This window comes from Quercus lobata, chromosome 10 (genome assembly GCF_001633185.2).
Source record: "Quercus lobata isolate SW786 chromosome 10, ValleyOak3.0 Primary Assembly, whole genome shotgun sequence".
Classification (NCBI taxonomy): domain Eukaryota; kingdom Viridiplantae; phylum Streptophyta; class Magnoliopsida; order Fagales; family Fagaceae; genus Quercus; species Quercus lobata.
Genome location: NC_044913.1, coordinates 64673269 through 64693296, shown reverse-complemented (window position 1 = coordinate 64693296; position 20028 = coordinate 64673269). Strand labels below are relative to the sequence as shown.

General features: G+C 34.0%; 3 protein-coding genes across 5 annotated transcripts; all 3 read right to left on the bottom strand.

Moving 5' to 3' along the window:
* Window positions 1-3082: 3082 nt before the first annotated feature.
* Window positions 3083-8426, bottom strand: LOC115963776 (RAP domain-containing protein, chloroplastic-like). 2 transcript variants are annotated; one of them, XM_031082939.1, is made up of 3 exons: window positions 6266-8424; window positions 6074-6156; window positions 3083-3597 (listed from the first exon to the last, which is right to left on the bottom strand). In XM_031082939.1, the coding sequence occupies exons 1-3, from the start codon at window positions 8064-8066 to the stop codon at window positions 3505-3507; spliced, it is 1977 nt and encodes a 658-aa protein (XP_030938799.1). In that variant the 5' UTR covers window positions 8067-8424; the 3' UTR covers window positions 3083-3504. The 2 variants fall into 2 exon arrangements, with proteins under 2 accessions (XP_030938799.1, XP_030938800.1); XM_031082940.1 differs by lacking the exon at window positions 3083-3597 and adding an exon at window positions 3628-5759 and having other exon boundaries at window positions 6266-8426.
* A 1556-nt stretch (window positions 8427-9982) lies between these two features.
* On the bottom strand, window positions 9983-13041 carry LOC115965862 (inactive glucose-1-phosphate adenylyltransferase small subunit 2, chloroplastic-like). Of its 2 annotated transcripts, XM_031085153.1 has the most exons (9): window positions 12847-13041; window positions 12346-12636; window positions 11970-12239; window positions 11706-11870; window positions 11441-11544; window positions 11210-11321; window positions 10924-11022; window positions 10621-10743; window positions 9983-10181 (listed from the first exon to the last, which is right to left on the bottom strand). In XM_031085153.1, exons 1-9 carry the CDS (start codon window positions 13030-13032, stop codon window positions 10065-10067), a joined length of 1467 nt encoding a protein of 488 aa, XP_030941013.1. In that variant the 5' UTR covers window positions 13033-13041; the 3' UTR covers window positions 9983-10064. The 2 variants fall into 2 exon arrangements, with proteins under 2 accessions (XP_030941013.1, XP_030941012.1); XM_031085152.1 differs by having other exon boundaries at window positions 11706-12239.
* A 1803-nt stretch (window positions 13042-14844) lies between these two features.
* LOC115965238 (6,7-dimethyl-8-ribityllumazine synthase, chloroplastic-like) lies at window positions 14845-19635 on the bottom strand. The gene is made up of 8 exons (XM_031084411.1): window positions 19617-19635; window positions 18817-18902; window positions 18613-18708; window positions 17196-17291; window positions 16976-17054; window positions 15611-15657; window positions 15451-15510; window positions 14845-15203 (listed from the first exon to the last, which is right to left on the bottom strand). The coding sequence occupies exons 1-8, from the start codon at window positions 19633-19635 to the stop codon at window positions 15165-15167; spliced, it is 522 nt and encodes a 173-aa protein (XP_030940271.1). The 3' UTR covers window positions 14845-15164.
* Between the last annotated feature and the right edge of the window lie 393 nt (window positions 19636-20028).

Here is a 20028-nt window from a genome sequence, read left to right as displayed (position 1 = left end):
TGTATATCCGAGGAAAAAGAAGATGAGGAGAGAAGTTTGAGACTGAGTTCGTTTTGCACACGAAGAAGAGAGAGAGAAAAAAGTGCAAAATTGGGAAATTAATAAAATAATAGTATTCATAGCTATAGTAACAGTGTATATATACACTATTGCTGTAGCAAATATGTAAATATCCACAGTTTTAGAATGACTGATGTGGAAAATTTTGTGGCTTAAATGTGTAAAATTGATCTCTTTTTCTATTATGTAAGAGTATACAAGAGCCGGTGCGGATGCTCTAAGGAATTATTATTTCCCATAATAAATAACTATTACATTACATTATTACAATGCCTATTACCTTAGTTTTAAAAATCAAAATGGTTAAAGAATCGAAAATAGGTTCAATTTCCGATTGAACCGATTGAACCAACGGTTTCTCCAATTCAACAGTCAATTTTATCAAATTGGTTCCAAGTTCGGTTTTCAGTTAAACCAATTGGTCTAGTCCAATTTTTAAAATAGTGCCTGTTACAGTTTACCAAACATGCCCTTAATTCATTCTTCTACAAAAATTCAAATTAGGCAAGGAGAATAAAACCAACTAGTCGCTAACTCGTGCGATGCATGAAAAATGTATTAAGTACAATATATAATTTAATCTTTGTTTATTTTACTACAACACCAAAATTGAATTTGTAAAATAAAATCATATAACTAAAACATTTGTTAACAGCTATACGTTTCAGACATTTATTAAACTATACTATTATTATTATTATTATTATTATCATCAACTTAACAGTATTCTAATATATGATACCAACATGCTTCAAGAAAATGTTCAACACTGAAAACAATTTTGAAAATAAACTCAACTAAATAGTTTGATGAATAGATATATTACAATCTATAATATAAGCCAAGAAATAAACTTTGAAACCAATATGAACAAAATCCACGTCAAACAAAACCATTTCGATCATTAAGAATATGACTCACTAAAGTCATGAAAAACACAGGATTCATTATTAAAAAAAAAAAAAAAAAAATCAGAAGATTCAAAGCTTCAAAAGTATTGAAATAAAACAATATATACATATATATATATATATATATACATATATAGAGATATATATATATATATATATAATTGCGCAATAGAGAAATACAATAGAAAGCAGGGAATCCATGATTATAACTTTTCTACTATTAAAATTGGCCAGACAATTAAATGTATTGCAAAAAATGAACTTAAAAATTCATATGTAAACCAAACAATTAGAAGATTTTGAGCCAAGAATTTATTAAAACAAAACAAAAATTATGTGACTACATAATGGAGAAATATAATAAACAAAAAAAAAAAAAATGTCTACACAACATAGAAATATTAGAGAAATATGAGTTACCTTTTAAATATTAAAATTCAAAATATTAAAACTTTTAAAAGGTTAAAAAAATTTGAAGATATAATTAAAAGATCTAGGCCCAGCAATTAAATAAACAAAACAACAATTGACAAACTTATAAGAAAAAGCAACAAATCAAATAACCCTAACCTTGATGCGTTGACCGAAGAAGGAGAGGAGTCCAATACATAAGTGGAATATGTGAATTGTGAAGCATGAGCCGCCCTCAAAAAAAATCTTGAAGAAAAATAAGTTTTAAGGAGAAAATTGTGTTGCGGCAAAAGAAGATAATAGCAGATCTAATCATAAAATCTAAAATAAAAAGAATTTAAAATAAAAATAATAAAAAAAATAGTGGTGACCAACTGCCATACATATAAATATAAGATATTGACCAACTTTTATAAAAAGGCGTCAGTTTCAATATTCACTTTGTGGTGAGGGTCCTCAAACATCATCTTCTCTGCGAATAGTTTTTGGGGCTTAGGTTTTCTACGCAAGCAATTCTTAAATAGGAGAGAGTAGAGCCGGTGGGAGATTGTCCTTATTTGGCTAGAAGTCTAATTTGCATTGGAAAAAAAAAACAGTGATGAGGTGGAAAATTTAATTTAATTTAAATATTGTGCTGACGTGGAAAATTATGGGAGATTCAAAAGTTTCAGTTATATATATATATATATATATATATATATATATAGATTACATGTTCATTTCTTATGTATAACTAATTCACATATTAAAAATGGAGGGACTAGAGTCAAGATCAATGGTCAAGAACCAAATCCGAATGGAAATTAATTTGAAGTCACGAGATCTGGTGTCTATGAAATATAACAAGATAGTCAAGTTGACCACCAAAATGATCCATGCACAACCATAGAAAGGAGAGCCAATTGGAGTGTTAGACATGGCCTAAAATATGATTTGCATTAATGGCTTTCCCAACACTTCTCTAAACAATTGATGGGGTCGAAATATTATATCTTGTATCTGGCATATATGTCGGATACACAATATGTGGGACCCACTTATAGTGAGCGAGATGGCATATATGTCAGATACACAATATAACATCTCGATAGGGTTGACTAAATTTGATTCAACATGATTCAAATAGTGAAAATAATACTTTCCAAGTGAGATAATCCCCGACTTACCTCTTAGCTTAGCTCTTTTAGAAGATTAAATAATTTGATTGAACATGGGACAAATAGTGAGAATGATACTTTCTAAGTGAGATAATCCTTGACTTTCCTCTTTTGGAAGATTCAATAATCTAGAATTCCACTCCTAATATGGGTAGTAGCTCTAACGATAATGACCTTTAGAAGTTTTAGAAAAGGCTTTAGGGTCTACCAAAGCCTTCTTTGGTTAACACGGATCTCCTATCAACGCAGCTAACGGTTGCACAAATTTCATATCATCGTGACTGAATTCCTAAAGCAATTCTAGATTGATATAGATAATTGGTGCAAAGTTCTTCAATGCAACACACTTCAATAGATGAACCGTAAGTAGAGGTTTTTAATCGATAGAGACATTATATCAAATTTTGTCAATCAACATTGAAGGTGTTTTTATTTATTTATTTAAAGTCTAATTTTATTTATTTTTTTTGATTTCCTACTTTTTTTTTTTTTTGGATGGGTAAAAGAGGAAACAGATTAATTTAGAAGGAAAATTGAATGTTAAAAGTCTCCTAGAATCCATCTCTGAGCAGTGGACGTATACCATGTGAAAGAGATGGGTCGCAATGGAAGGCCCATATGCCCCCACTGGGCCACGGAGATGGAGTGGACCCAAAACCCAAACTCTTGGGTCTTACTGAAGACCTATCAAGGTTCTGTCAAATAACCATACTGCTTTTGCTTCTTGCCCATAGTGCAGACTATTATGAACACTATAGTTGTTGATGTGTAACTCATGCCATCCACAAGCATGGAAATTATCTACAAATATGTATTTCACTAACACGTTTTAATTTATACGAGGAACTTTGATTCTACTCCACTCAAAGATACATATCTGCCTTCTCCTTTCTTTCTTTGGGTCATGAATACAAATCTACCAAAATTTCAATAACTCTCAATTGACAATCTTCAATTCTCTCTGATCATGCAATGTTGCTGTTGCTTCCTCCTAGGTGGTCTTTGAGAATTTCCCTTAGGTAGTCTAGTTGCTCGGAGCTGCCTTGAAGTTCATCCCACTAGAAAAAATAGACCAAGAAAGCCATTTTATCAGTTGATTTAAATTGGGAAGAAACAAACAGATAACAAAAACAAAAACAAAAATAGATGGACCATAATACTCCATCAGGACTTCAATTACCTTGTCCAGAACATGTAAGAAATAGTATGCCATTGATAATAATCCACAATTCAATTTAAAGACATTACAAAGTCGTGTTTTGTTCTCATGAGATAGTCATCACTCAGAATCAACATGTTTATGAGGCAATTTAAAAATTGTATGGGCTAAATTTGGGCCCTGCTCAACAAATATTTGAAGATGTGTAACACATAGTAGTTGCTCATGTCCAAGTCAAGCAGCCCTCTCTCTTATGCGAGACCAAAGATATCTCAATCGAGGCATACAACCTCTAATGCGGGCAATTTTTGTGCCCAAATCATTTTAGTAGATACTGTATCGTTTGATCAATTTGGGAAAAAAAAATTACATAAATGGCAGTGACGACAAAACCAAGCTAATTTTTGTGTACGAAGATTGAAGAATTCTTTCCATTGAGTAGATTCCCTGTTCTAGAATAGCTGGCCACAAAGATGCATGGCAGGTTTCCCAATAATAAGCAACTACCAAATAGAGATCTAAATAAGTCCCTAATAATATGCCCATTTTCACTTGGTTGTGCAATATGTACATAGGTGTCTTTACCACTACTGACTATGAACAAAATGTCCAAAGTGATACTGGGAAATGCTTTCATATTTTAAGATGAGAATTATATGTATGAGTGGAAATCAAAATATCAGATTTTGAAAAAATGGAAATTGTCTTGTTCCAACACATTTGCTCAATCCTATATTTCTAATGCAGTCTGGTGGTTGACTGCAAGACACTGTATGTCTGTATTTTAGGGGGTTGGACTTTGCTATAGAAGTAAGGCCTTCAACAACGGGCATTGGTTCCAGCTATGCAACTTATTTACTCCAGGGAAACTGTGTTCATCCACAAAAATATACTGCTCAAATGTTTTCCTATTTATAGGACACTGTTTTATCATAGAGCCTATTCAGATAGAAAAATAAGTAAACAAGAAGTCTATGGTGTTCAGTTTGTTTGGAGTTAATTGGGTAATGCCAAAGTTGTTGATTTACTAGCTTGTTGGCAAGGGAGGGTTGGTTGTCATTGGAATGGAGTTATTTGGATGGTTGCTCCCCATTGTTTGATGTGGTGTCTTTGGAGGGAGAGAAATGACCGAAGCTTTGAGGATTTTGAGAGAACCTTGCTGGATCTTAAATTATTTTTCTTTTAAACTATATTGGATTGAATGACAGTTGTAGGAAGTTATAGACTATGATTGGTTTGTGATTTGATAGATCATTGTAATTTGTGTGCTTGATTGTATTGTCCACAGTTCTATACATCCTGTATTCTTGGAGTTGGTGACTTTTTTTTTTTTGGTCTCAAAAAAATTCATTATTATCCAAAAAACAAAGTCTAGATAAGATGGCTCAATTGATAAAATGGATATTATACTGAACTCAACTAAGCCTTACCTTCAACAAAGGATCTATATTCATCCATGGTGAATAAGTATTATAATAACCATCAATCTACTCAACCCTCCCTTCTCTAGGCTTGAAATTGATTGTGCAAAAGATTAGTTAACAAAGCATGACATAAGTGAAGTTTATGAAAGGGACAACAAATATAGGCATAAACCTTTTCTATGTAAAATGGACTTAGCTATGTGTGTTTGGTGATCACATATACGCCCAACTGTCATGTTTGTTTGTTACAGTATAACATCCACCATTTTGAATTGTTTGACAGCCGTATCTATCTACTCATGTCATGTTGTGTTGACGTGGTACTCAAAGGTGAAAAGAAAAGGGTCTAGCATAACACAAATAATATCACACTACATGCATAAATGATGATTAAATTATATTTATCATTAATTTGAAGATAATCTTCTTCTTTGTATATCCATATAAACAGACATGCATGTGCATCTGTACATATATAAAGTGAGTGCCTAATTAGATGTGGTGTAAGATTTGTTAGAAATACACTCCATAACTTTTGTGGGACTCATATTTTGCCAGAGCCACTGTTGATTACTTCTTCCCACTGCTTTCATGCACACCAAAGATCATCTTGATTGGAGATGAGGGGCTGTTCCATCTGTATAGTGCTCAAGGTTTATAATATATAAGTAAAAACACATGCTTTCACTGCATGTACATGTGACGTGCATATGTTGATATGGCAAACATTTATATAACTGCAGACAGATTATTAAGCAAGGGCAGAAATATAACTGAGCCATAAAAGTCTCTTAAAGATGTTAACTTTTATCACCATTCTTTTTCTTTTTGGCCAAGGCCTTCTTATGATTTTCAAAATGGTTTTATTATGCCATGTAAACCAAGTTGAGAGATATCTGCTAAAGCAAAATATTATCAAATTTCAGGAGAATGTAAAACATGAAAACTCACCTCTTGATTTGACAATGAATAAACCTTCCAACCGGCAGCAGTAATGTAGCGGCGTTTCAGCATGGTATGCCCTAAAGGTGCCCCTGCAGAGATATGATTGATGACAATCTAAATCATTAGTTGTTCAAATAACTCACTCAAATATCAGCAGAGAGGACATGCTATACTGTAATAAAAGTAGGCAACACTCACCGGTATTCCTTGAGAAATGAGTTGGCCCATCAATCTCCAAAGCAACCTTCTTATCAACCAAAACTGCATCTAAAGTATACCCATCCACAACATATTCTAGGACCCAATCGAGGCCAGTGCTAACGAGGAGACGAGCTACCTCCTTCTGAAATGATGAAGTTGTTTTCGTATTAAACCTCTTAGTTTTTCTTGCATGAGAAATTTTGTCCTCGAGAGCACTCCTTAGAGATAACTGAAGATGTGAGTACTCTAGCTTCAAGCATTGGTTCACAAGATGAACTTGAGAAGCAAACATGATATCCTCCCTATACTGCTCCGAAATCCTTTGCTCCTCGAAGTGGCTCAGGGTTCTCCATAAATGAGAAAAGAAATTCCGTTCCATTTGTCCAAAAACAGCATAAGACCAAGCTATATTTCCAAGTTGATCCCTATTGAAATTGAGGACAGGAGATCTTAAAGCTTGATCAGAATCAAGAGCTTTATTGCTGTCCAAACTGCTATCTTCACAGAATTTAAATTGGCTAGCATTCTTGAAGACATCATCTAAAGATTCAAGCAAAGGGTCAACAGGCTCATGTAAAGAAGCAAAAGCCCACAAGACCTGAGCAAGTTCCTGCTCCTGGAAAGTGTGAATTATATCCGATGCCCTTTTTGACAATTCTGAAAAGAGGTCAGAAGCAGAGTGCTGCATTGAAGCAAAAGCACCCGCAACATTAGCAACATTCTGAGAATTGAATTCTGAAACTTTGGTTAAGGCCACCTCTGCAACTCTATCCATTTCTGATAGATAAAGAAGCTCACCTCCAATCTTGGACAATGCCCATGATATATTCGAGATACCTTGAGCTGAACATTCTGGTAAGGCCGTCATTGCAATACCCACAAGCATAGACATCTCTCTTTGACGGGCAAAAGCCAGCCTACGTGTTTCTGTCATTGAAACCTTCTCCATGTTCTTAGCAATACGATGAAGAGCAGTAGCAATGTTAAAAGGAGAGAGAGGTGAGGGGCTTAAGCCTTTCCCAACGGCCATGATTGTGTCAGCAGTAACCTCCAACACTTCCTCTGCAGTCTGTGCTTCTATAATAGCTTTGTTCAAGTTAATTTCTTTCCTACGATCAGTGGGCCCCGAAAATTGGGACAACCTCTGAACAAGTTCTTCCATTGCCTTCTCCTTCTTCTCTTCAAACATCCCGCCCGCCATCATACTGACCTTCCTTTTTAGATCATCAATATCATCCAAATTTTCCATATCTTGCAATTCAAAGTCATCCTCCGAATCAGAATCCAAATCTTCTTCAACTTCCTTGAGCTTCCTATCAATTTTCTCATTGTTTACCAATTTCTTCTTCTTCTTTTTCTTTTTCTTCTTGACGGCAACCAAATCCTCCATTTTATGACTCAACCCCCTTGCTTCAATTGATCTGAGGGCAACCTTTCTTGCTCTCACACACCAATCCATTCCATCAGTATCTGCCAACAACCTAGACTTAATTTGTTTTTTCTTTTTCTTAGGAGGTTTAACATCCAAAGGGTCAAGCTCCCCAAGGAACTCCAATTCCCAATCCATACTACTTTCTTTTTCTTTTTCTTCATCACCACCATCAACACTCACTGAGCTAATAGCATGACTATCTCTACCTAAATTTATACAGTTTCTTCTCACAAAACCTAGCTCGGGTTTTCGAGTAAAAAACCCAGTTCTCAATTTTAGCATTGGAAGCTTATGAACTATCTTAGGATAAAAAATGAAGGGTTTAAAGCAAGTTTGGTTAGGGAATGTGTTTAACAACCCTTCCATTGTTTCTCTTCCTAATTCCTATATCTTTCTTCTTCTTTTTCCTAAGCAAAATGATAAACACTAAAGAAACTAATTCAAACAGTGAGCAAGCAATTCAAATTACTTGCCCATGAAGAGAATTCACAAGTTGTTGAGAAAGTGAAACATACCCATTACTCAGAGTGTTGAGAAAACGGAAGCGGTAAAGCAAAAGCCCCACAAAGCTCTACCCTTTAATTCGATGTTGTTTTATAGCAAATAGTTGGAGCGTAGAACAGAGCAGAAGAAATGATATCACAGTCACAGATATTTGAAGCTCTCTCAAGGCTCAACACAACGGATAAGAGAAGAAAGAAAGAGATTGGTTATGCTGTAGTTTGCAAAGTAAACGGTGTCGTTTTTGTCTACTACTATTTATTTTAGGGATATGTGTTAGGGTCATATGTTTTGGTATTGTCAACCATGTCAAATTATATATATATCTTTTATTGAGATTTAATGTGTCTTAAAGTTGTAATTGAAGACCAAATTGAAGATACAAAGTTTGCTAAAGAAAAGTTCAAGAAAAACACATTTTAAACATATACCTTGATAGAGGTCTCAATAGTAACTTGATAGATGTTGAAACTTAATGTCTCCTCAATAACAGCTTGATAGATCAAGATTTTGTCCTTGATAGAAGTCTCGATAATAGCATCTCGATAGATTGAGCTTTGCATATCAGCAAAAATCAGCAACGCGAAAAAGCCTATAACTTATTCGTTTAAAGCCCGAATTAAGATCCATTTGAACCAGTATTTAAAAGATATCATAAGTCATCTATTAGAGGGTTTTTTTTTTTTTTTTTTTGAGTTTTTTTTGAGAGAGAATACTCTGTTTATGTGACTAGGGTTTTGTAACCAAGTTTTCTCTATTTTACCAAACCAAAGAATTCTTGATACGTTTCTTGTAGGTTCTGTAACCAAACAAATTCTCTAGCACCAACATTGAAGATCTTATTGGCGTTTTTCTCTGAAGTTGATGTAAATCAACTACAACAATCAAAGGGTTGCTATGGAGTTAGTCACGTACTTTGGATCAATGCAAAGGGTTAGTCACAAATTGAAGGTTTGTGCATCAAAGGAAATGAGACTACCACAAAATCAAGTCCAATTGGGTATTAGAATAGAGGTTCAATTGTAAGTTGATATCCGGATAGGACAGGATAGTTGGTAAGATTTCTTATACTTGTAACCGATTGATTGTTGATTAGTGAATTCTTGGGAGTAGTGACTTTAAAACCACTTGATGAAATTTTTGCCTTGTGAAGTTTTCCCCATTTGTCAACAAATCATCGCGTCTAATTTATTTTCCGCTGCACTTAGCATTTGTGGTATTTGTTGATGCCTTCACATTTTGCATGTAAATTGAATTTAATTAATAAACTTGGGTAATTGAATAATTAACTAGGGTCAAGCTATCTTAACCCAACAATATATATATTTTTTTTCCCTCAATTTGTTTCTCTATTTTTAAATGAAGGGATTAACATTGACAAAATGTGATTAATGGGTCCAAAGGACTTTTATTTTACCAAAAAAAAAATTTGAATTATTTTAACAGATTTATGTAATAGAGAAACAATGAAGGAATACACACAATAAAATCTGTGAATGACAATGAAATTCATTTCTCTTTTTATTGTTTACAATATATGGGGAGGAGGATTTGAATCATATTCTCCTCATGCGAAATTTACAGAAACAATGAAGGAATGTGGAATTTGCAAATTACATAAAATAAAATATGTGAATGACTATGACTTTCTTTTCTTTTTTCAATTAATGGGGAGGGGTGATTCAGACCTAGGTTCTCTTTCATGGGACAATTGAGCAATGCCATTAAGCTCTTCCTTTGTTGTTGGCAATGCCTCTGGTAAACAATGCAGTATACATTTGCTCCTAAGCTACCAGGACATTGTTCTCTTTTTTTTTTTGAGTGAAGAATCAAATTGGAAAAAATAAGTTTGACTCATAACTCTCATACAATGCTGCCATCTGGGATCACTGCGCAACAAAGAACGACCACTATTCCACCACTGATGATGAAGCCATTAGCTTCATTGTTGCCTTCTTGGACATTGTCTTTGTTAATAATCTGCACCAAACCAATAGTAGGACAAGAAATGCCTCTAATTTAGAACACATGATGGACAATGAACTATGAAAAAGAGGAACCACATATTAATTCAATTGCAGGTTGGAGGGACAAAGGCACAATTCGTATGGTGGTTTCTAGATAAAGCCATGAACACAAAAGATGTTTAACAGATAACTCTTTCGCTCTTCTGCTCTTAAAAAACTTTATTGTTCAATGCGTGCATGCTGGGGATAACAATGCAAGTGCAAATATTAAAGAAAAATCTGAAAATGGATGACAAATAATATATTAATGAAGTTGTTTATTGCGTTCATTCTAAGAATATGAATAAATTTCTTGACAGTTTAATTAGCTTTAGAATGAAAGTTAATAATGCTCATGAGCTTGATTCAATCTGCTCTTTAGAACTATTGACTATCTCTTGTATTTTACATACCAAAACATTTTTGCCAATTCTTGCATTCTTATCTACAATGGCTTTCCGTATTTGAGTATCTTCCCCAATTCCTATAGGAATGTCAATGCCCTTCTTGTTCATGCCACACTGAATATCTTCCATCTGTTGAGAACATACACTTGCACAATAAATTAGATTATTATTTATTAATGAGGATTTGGAAAGAAATTACTTGAAGTCTGTATGGGAAAAAGAGCTAAAACATTTCATTTTTGAGTTCTTTTAAACTATCCAAAATATGTACAAAGTGATCTATGTATAAATGATTTAGATCTCTCTTACTTGATAGACATCAGAACCCATGATCACTGAATCCTCGATTACTGCCCCTTCTCGAATTTTTGCCCTCATACCAACTACCGTACCTTTGATCTTGCACCTCTACTCTTAGAAAGGTCAAAAATATATTAGAAACAGCAGAGTAAAACAAACTTTACAACTAAGAAAACATTTGCATGATGTGAATGTTTCCTTGTTTTATGTATATGTAATTGTTTCATACTCTGTAACTGATTACCATCAAAATTTACTATCAAAACTTAAAGAGGCAAATAAAGCAGTTCCTTACATTGAGAATGCAACCACCTCCGATGACACTATCTGTTATGACAGCATCAGTTATAAGAGTTGAAGGCAGACACCTTGGCAAAGTATACATAGGAGACTCTTTATCAAAGAAACTGCTATGAAAGGATGAAGTTTGTGTTAGTAGGTGAGGTGTTCAATTTAGGCAAAACATTCACTAAAGTGATGAACTGCCATTATACTTTCAGCCTTTCCCGGTATTAAAGTTACTGACTTAAATCCTATGTTTGCTTTCTTTGTGCTTTCCATATTTGCTTGGTAGAATGCTTCAATGCTCCTCATGTCCTCCCAATATTCATTAAAGATAAAACCTTGTACCTAAACCTCACAAAGGAGGAGAATCTTATCACTGATTGCAAGTATAAAGAGAAACAATTGCTACAACACATTTGAATGGGAAAAGAAAAAAATGAGAGAGAGCACTTTCATATTTGGAAAGAAAAGCAACAAAGAGGAAGGGCATGCACAGTAAGTCTGACCTTCATTCCTATGGATATTGCACCTGGTATTACTTCACTTGCAAAGTCATTTGCCTTGGGAAAATGTTCTCTTAGGAGCTTTACTACTGTATCTTTGTTAATGAGATATATTCCCATACTTGAATAACAATAAGCAATATCATTGCATTTTCTTGAGGTTTCCTCCTGAATTTCAGATTTGAATCTCCTCATAAAATTCCCAGAATAATTATAAAACCAAAATTTAAACATAGGAGAGCTTGAGTAGAGCGGGAGAGAACTTACAGAAACAAAACTGATTGGCTTACTCTCTGACTTCAATCTAAACTCTAGAACTTGATTTTCAGAATTCACGGTCAGAAAGCCAAAACCTGGGTCTTGATCTCTCGAAGCCCCCAATGCTGCAATAGTTATGTCAGCCTTGCTGTTTCGATGAGCCTCAATGATTTTCTGGTAGTCCATTTTGTAGAGGTGGTGACCAGGAAGGATCAGAAACTCAGACACTGGATACTCTTCCATTACCCACAAGCATCTTCTAACAGCATCTGCAGCTCCCTAACATTGAGTTCATAGAATCATGAATAGCCAAAAAAACATAAATTTATGCATACATGTATTATGAATTTAAATCTTTGTAATAGAGAAATGTATGCATTTAAACCTGAAACCAGCCTTCATATTCAGGGCTCTGATAAGCAGCAATTACTTCGACAAGGCCTTCTCTCCCAAGGCCTAATCCAGAATAAGCCCTGGAAAGGTGGGAATTGAGAGAAGTTGAGTTGCATTGTGTAAGAGCATATATCTTGTTTATGTTACTATTAATGCAGTTGCTAACAACCGCATCAACAAGTCTGTAATTTGCTGCTATAGGAATAGCCCCTTCTGATCTTCTTTTAGTCAATGGGTAAAGCCTTGACTCCGATCCATCTCCAAACACAATTGCTGCTACACCCTGTCAACAATTAAATCAGAAATATAAATCACAAATACTTGGTGCCACTCTTCCAGAACGGTGCCAAGGAATACGGGTTAAACAGATTACAACTAATGCCTAGAAAAACAAATAAGATAACAATTGTCATGATGAATTTATATGATTATGCACGAAAAAAAGAAAAAAAAAAGAACATTAGGAATATCATTCAAAGATTTTTAGTGACACCTCATTAGCTGGATGGAACAGTGAAAAGGGGTATTGAGATTCATGTGAATTGGTTATGAACAATCTTGGAGGAAGAGTAGAATGAAACTTTGATGAGCGTTTTTGACATGTTCTTGTTAATCCAGTAATGGCACCATTTGTTTGAGGATTTACATGGGTGGGAAGAGAAAGCTGCAATATCACCATCACAACTCACAAGATAGAGCAATAGAAAGCTATGATATCTATGATATTATACGCAACTTTTGTTGTAACAATAGTTATGTGCCCCTTCTCTCCTCTCTACTGCAATTGAGATTTAATAGAGAGAATAAGAAGGGAATATTTTGCTTTCTTCTTCCTCATGGCTATTGCAGAGAAATCTTCCAATGCATGTCTAGTGTCTAGGATCTAATTTCCGACCGAATACTGTGGTACTTAATTAACATTTCTTTTTAAAGATAAGCATGCATAAATAAATCCATAAACATGAAGCTTTGGCCCCTTCCCAGCATAAATCTTGTTGAAGATCTTTGTTTTGAGTTGTGTTATGTTTAACTTTGATTCTAAGCTTCTTATTGCTTTTTTTTTTTTCTTTATACTTTGGCAATTCCTTCACTTTGTTCGTGAATATGTAAAGAGAATCATGGTTAGTAAATGTCCTAGAACTAGAAGACTAAAATACCAGGTTCCATATAAAAGGCCACTTTGAATGGACCACTTTACCCTCACACACGTCTAATACTACAAACTAGGGAATTAGAAACCAGGTGAAAGAGATTGCTTTAATCACATCAGACTGTGTCAATAATATTAACATTATTACTCATGAAACACGTGATTGTGTCATACTAAAATGGCTTTTGGTCATTTTGGGGTGGGTTGAGGAGTAGAAGCCTAAAAGTAGAAGGGGATTTTGGTCAAAATAAATAGTGAAGTAGTCACTACACTAGTCAGGTCAGGGTCTGTCACCAAATATTGGAATAGAGTAGTGTCGAAGGAAGGTAGGCATTATTGTCTTAGCTTTTGGGTCTCAAAGCTTGTTTACCTCCACTCTCCTCTCTCATATTATTCAATTATAAATAAATAAAATTGGTTTCAATAAACAGTATACACACATGTATATATATAATTTTACGAAATTATCTTTACAGTTACAGTTACAGTTACAGGTATGTCGTGTGGGATCCACATCTTATGCTTCGTAGAACAGGTACACAAACAAAATACTTCTGTGGAGGAGAGACAGAAAAGAAAGCCGCAACTGCAAGATTTCCTTTGTCCTGTAAGCAACTTTTGATTTTGATGTTGGTTATTTGGGAAGTAAGTTAAGTAGTATCTTAAGGTAGGCATTAATGTCCCCCAGCTTTTGAGCTTTATTGTGTCTAGTGTCTACGTACTTGAATAGTATATAACCATATATATCTTATGATCTATTTTATCATGCCATAGCCTCATATTCTTAACATCAAATTAGATCCAAGGTAATGCATTATGCATTATTATTGATCTATATTATCTATTTTTAGGATACCTAAGTTACATGATCACAAAGAAAATACTAGTTACAAGCATTACCATTTTACCAAGCCCTATGAACTACAAGAAAAAGTCCTAAGGAACTAAATTACAATAATCTCAAATGATCTGTATGTAAAACTGATCTAATCATCAATATTGGTACAACTTTTGGTATTCTTTTATAACCAAACCAAACCAATTCAAGTTGACCCACCAAAGACACATGAAACATTGTCCAAGCTTATGAGCAGAAACTCATAAAATGGCTTTGGACAAAAAAATGCAAAAGGCAAATGCCATGGTTTAACTATGACATCAAGCAAAATAATCGATGAAAACCACAAATACATCTGCAATATTTGTAGGTAAATTGGATTAAAGAGCATTAGCCACCACACCATCCAGGTGGGACGGTAATATGCATATGCTTTTTACCGAGAATTGTTGCTTAATGGTTTGCACTTTGCACTTGAAAAAAAAAAAAATCACTAGCATATGTTATTCAAAATGTCCAATCATATAGAACAACAAGGGAGCATAGTACAAAGATACTTCTCAATTCTCATTCTTCACATCAATATTCAAGAACCTTGCTCCTATTGTGTCTACGTAGCTTCAGCACTAAACTTTTTCAAGGGGAAGCAAAGCAATCAACAAATAACCCATTATTCTTTGGAATGATATGACGACCATTTGGAATTTCCTGAGAATTCTCAAGATAAAGATATTCTGATAGTTGTCAGATGAAACTGCAAGCCACAGAAAAAGAGAAAATCTGGCACAACATGGATGATGTCCAACGGCAGCTAAAATATCTCTTACTTCAGATGGTGCTCAAACAAAGATGCCATCTCAATCTGTAGGAGGAACAAGATTAATTAATCAACATGAAAACTTTGATAATTTTCATGTTAGCTAATATCACACAATTTCATTTATAGACCTAGAGTAATAAAGAAACAAAGCAAGGGAAAAGCAAGAGAGAAAGATGAGTGATAAAAAAAATATAATACCACAAATCAAATTATTAGCAATTAATTAGACATAACACAACAACACAACTTCCTTTCATTCTCTTGTAAGATAGCTTTAACATCAACTTACAGCGGTCAAAGCAGTCTCAGAACCCTTATTGCCAGATTTACCGCCAGCACGATTTAATGCCTACAATAATTGTAAAAGGCAACATTTAAATATCCCATCTCATCTAGTGAACACAAAAAAAAGGGGGGGGAGACCACAATAGAAAGTTTTAACAAATTACCTGGTCCATGTTATCGCAAGTCAGTACACCAAATATGCATGGAACTCCTATAAAGTCAAATAGGTAATGCTTCAGTCTATTGTTAGGAGGCAAATATAATCAGGTAGTTACAACAATAGGGGAGGGGGGATTCGAACCCTGATTCTCCTTATAAATTGGCTACACCACTAAACTACAAGACTCTTGGTCAAGGGAAGTATAAGCTCATTAAATAGATTAGCAGGAATAGAATGACAGTAGGGACAAGTCCATTGATTTAATAGCAAATCTGCATATTTTCTCAACAAATTGTTAATATGCATTCCCATTAATTGATGTGTAGGTTGCTCAACAACATACTAAATAGAAAAAAGACAGAAAATTGATGTATAGTTACACCTTGCCTTCAGCAATAATAAGTGAATAATCAACCGCAATCACACTCAATTGACTAAATTACTTTAGAGTTTAGACTACAGATATTTTTATCTAAATAACATAACAAAAGTATGTGCACATACATACGTTTGAAATTTTAAAAAGTCATACAAAGTTGGGAGCTTCTGACACATTCCAAAGTTATTTAACTCTTAATAGAAAAATATAAAGAGTAAACTTTATAAAGGTAAAATAAACTTCCACAATTGAATAACTTTAAAAGAGAATAGTCTAATGAAGTGAAAATTTGTTTCTCAGCCAACCCAATCGATTAGGATTTTGCAGTCTTTAGATGATAAGTAAATTTGATTAGGGGCACACCAGGGAGATTTTCTATCTTTTCTCAACAATAACATTTAGAACAATTGCATATTCGAGGCTAAAGATGGATCAAAAAACGAGCTAGAAGCTATGCTAATTTGCACCTTGTTTGATTAGTCCTTTTTGTGGGGTCTCACAGATAGTAACACTCATAGATTTCATAGATTCATTTCATTTTTGTTCATAAGTTTTGTAATTCTTTTTGGTTATGGAGTGCTCATCATGGTGAGCTTGCATAACCTATTTCATAAATAAACCTTATAAATATATATATATATATATATATATATATATAACATTTAGAACAAATTCTTTCTTTCCTATGTTAACAGTAAACAAAGACAAATTTTCAACCCCAGTATTGTATATTCAAGTAGACAAAAGAGACAAAAGGTTCTATATGTAAAGTCTATTTCCAACATGAAAAATAATATGCACCCTGTGGGTCTCAAACAGCCCTCCATCCTATTCATATGGTTGGGGGAAGTAACATTTGAGCAAGAGCTCATTAGAACAAGCACACAATTTCCAAAATATTGCTATAATTTATAAGCAAGATGAATGCTATTTTATTTTCATGTATGGCTATTAAATGAAATCAATTCATCAACTAATGGAAAGACCAACCTGAATTTAAACCTGCTGAAAGTACTCCAGATGCTGCTGAGTTAACAACAACATCATAGTGGGATGTGTCACCTCTAATCTAATCACAATAGAAATGGTTCATAGATTTAGGCACCAGTTACGAGCATGTCCTCAACAAAGCAAGTTAAAGAATACTCTCATGAAGAAATATTATATCTCATCAAAATATATTAACTGGTATAATGAAAAGAAATCATACCACAGCTCCAATACATAAAATTGCATGATATTTTTGGGACTTCCCTAGCCTTTCTGCAGCAACACCAATTTCGAAACTACCAGGAACCCATACAACCTGATGGATACAGTGAAGAAAATAATCATGCCTTGTCAAAGTTTGCTCATGCAAAGTCAAAACTGTAGACCAAGCTAACAATCACAGGGCATAAAATCCCTGTAAGCTTTGAAGCATTTATATACAAAGCCAACAAAAAATGATCATAAGTAATCAATTAGGTGAGAAATGTCCCCAAATAATAATATCATGAAATGAGTCTAAATTGTGCAAAGCTAAGATATGGTACAAGAGATTTTCACTTTTTCTTTTTCTTTAGAAGTTATCTAACTTTAGGTTTTAGGAAGAGCAAAGATGATCCATGTGTTTAGGATTGAAACCAACAAAAAGGAAATGATTTTGCATCCGTTGCTAAGCTCACAAGTATAGATTCAGCTTACAAAGTAAAATGAATTAAAGTATTATGATCAGCAATGCTTCAGAACCTTGAATTTGAAATAGACTATGACTGAAAGGTTTGCATACAAGCACAAGTACTTACCCATATGCATGAAATTGTGTGGGTTACTAATATAACAAAACGGTTTAAAACAAAATATTCCTTGACAAATATTAACAGTTATAACTAGAATGTGACTGTTATGTTGATCTTTGTTTTTCATCTATGAAAAAGGAGGGGGAAGGGGGGGGGGGGGGGGGGGGAGGATTTTGCCAACAACAATAACTATTATATCATGGAAATTAACCCCTTGATGACTTTAATTTTTTCTCAGATAAACCAGTGATAAAAATTAAAGAAATAAAACTTGTCCAAAAGTAATACTTCAAGAAAGTAACAATTACAAACATGACCCCAGGCTGCACATACAGAGTAGCACCACACAAGTTACAATCAAAACTGCTGACTTCAGAACATAAACTAGAATGACTGGCTAAACCACAACACGAACTCATCAACTAAATAATCAATAATCAAAACTAGCAATTGGAGTACATTTAAAAAAAAATGGAAAGTTATACATGTACCCAAAGGGTCTTTAATTGTTGGATAGACAACCTCACCTTCCACCTAACACTTACAAGGGGAGAAGGTGTCAATTGAGCTACAGCTCATTGGCTACTAAAAAGAGTAAATATTGACACCCCATTTACAACATAACAGCTTCGTGAGAATCGAATTACAAATATGACCGTATTAATATAAAAAGATCCCACATTTGGCCACAGAAATACAAGACTTTACATAGAAAGGTAATTTTCCACAGATAATGCAGTAACTAACGAGTAATAACAACATTATTGGATCGACACAAAGAGATTATCAATTAAAAAAGTTGGTTACACAGGTAGAAGAGAAGACATGAAATGAGAAATGGCATACATCAATGTTGTCTTCCAGAACGGAGTAATGATTGAAAGTAGACAAAGCTCCCTCTAACAGCCGCTTAGTGATAATCTCATTAAACCGCGCCACAACCTTCAAATAATCAAAATACTCTCTATTATATATATGTTATGTTTCATTCAAACAAACAAAAATTTGTAACATTAATTTGACATGAGTGAGTGGAGAGTGGAGAGTGACCACAGCACAGCGAAGAGCTTGAGTATTGGTGACAGAACCCATCAGATTCCTCACGGCAGCAGTTTGTGCAAACGACGACAACCGAGCTTGAGTATATGCACATTCGTATATATGTTGATGACATAATTCATATATTTTGATTTGAAATTTGTGGAACAGATTTGGTATTAAGTTTAGTGCATTATGCCATTTAAGATGTGTATTGCGTGTTCCGATTAATACAAATTAAAAGAAAATTTCAAGGATTTTTGGGTTAAACTTAATGGTCACTTTAATAATAAAAAAATTCCATCACATATTAAAAATGAGGGCTAAAATACTATTCAAATGTTTTAATGTATTTTGCACCTAATTAGGAATGCTTCATTCTAATTTAAATGCTTCATTGAATGTAAAATCATTTTAACGGATGGGATGTCAACAAAATATAAATTATCACTACGCATCTTGGCGCGATGGTTACTCCACGAGTATAAGTGCTTGTGAGAGGTGAGGGGGCAAAGATCGGGGTTCAAGTCTTTAGGAGAGAGTTTCACACAAATATACACTTAAATTATGTTAGAGAAGAATTTATATCTTGTATAAATATATATATATATATATATAAATTAAATTTGATTAGAACTTGGTGTAAACTCTTTAGTTTACATCCTCTAATAAAGACATATCATTTTCGACCCTCTAAATGTAGAAGCTAAGGCTTTTGAGGAAGGTGTTAGTTTTGCATGGGATGTGGGGATCTACGACGGTAGTTTTGAATAAGATTATAGCTAAAGCTGTTCAAGGGGCCGGTGACCCACCAATGACTATTGCACCCATTATTAAGGGGATCCAACAAAAATTGCAGGAGTTCAGAACAGTACAAGTTTGCCACGTAAAACAATAGGGAAACAAAGAAGCACATATCTTGGCTCAACATGCCAAGGGTATTGATAACTATGTAATTTAAATAAAGGAAAATCTTAGTATGCTTGAGGCTACTTTAGTTCAAGATGCCATGTATTTATTTTCTTCTTAATGAAAGTTACAATATAAATATATATATATATATATATATATATATAGGGTCATTCTACTGTACCCCAAAAAAAGGGGGTACAGTACCCACCTATATCTGGGCCGTTTATTTCTTATGATTTTGATCATGTCCGTTAATATAATTTTAAAGGTTTTTGGTTACCGGTTAAACAGGTTTTAAATATAAACAAAAAA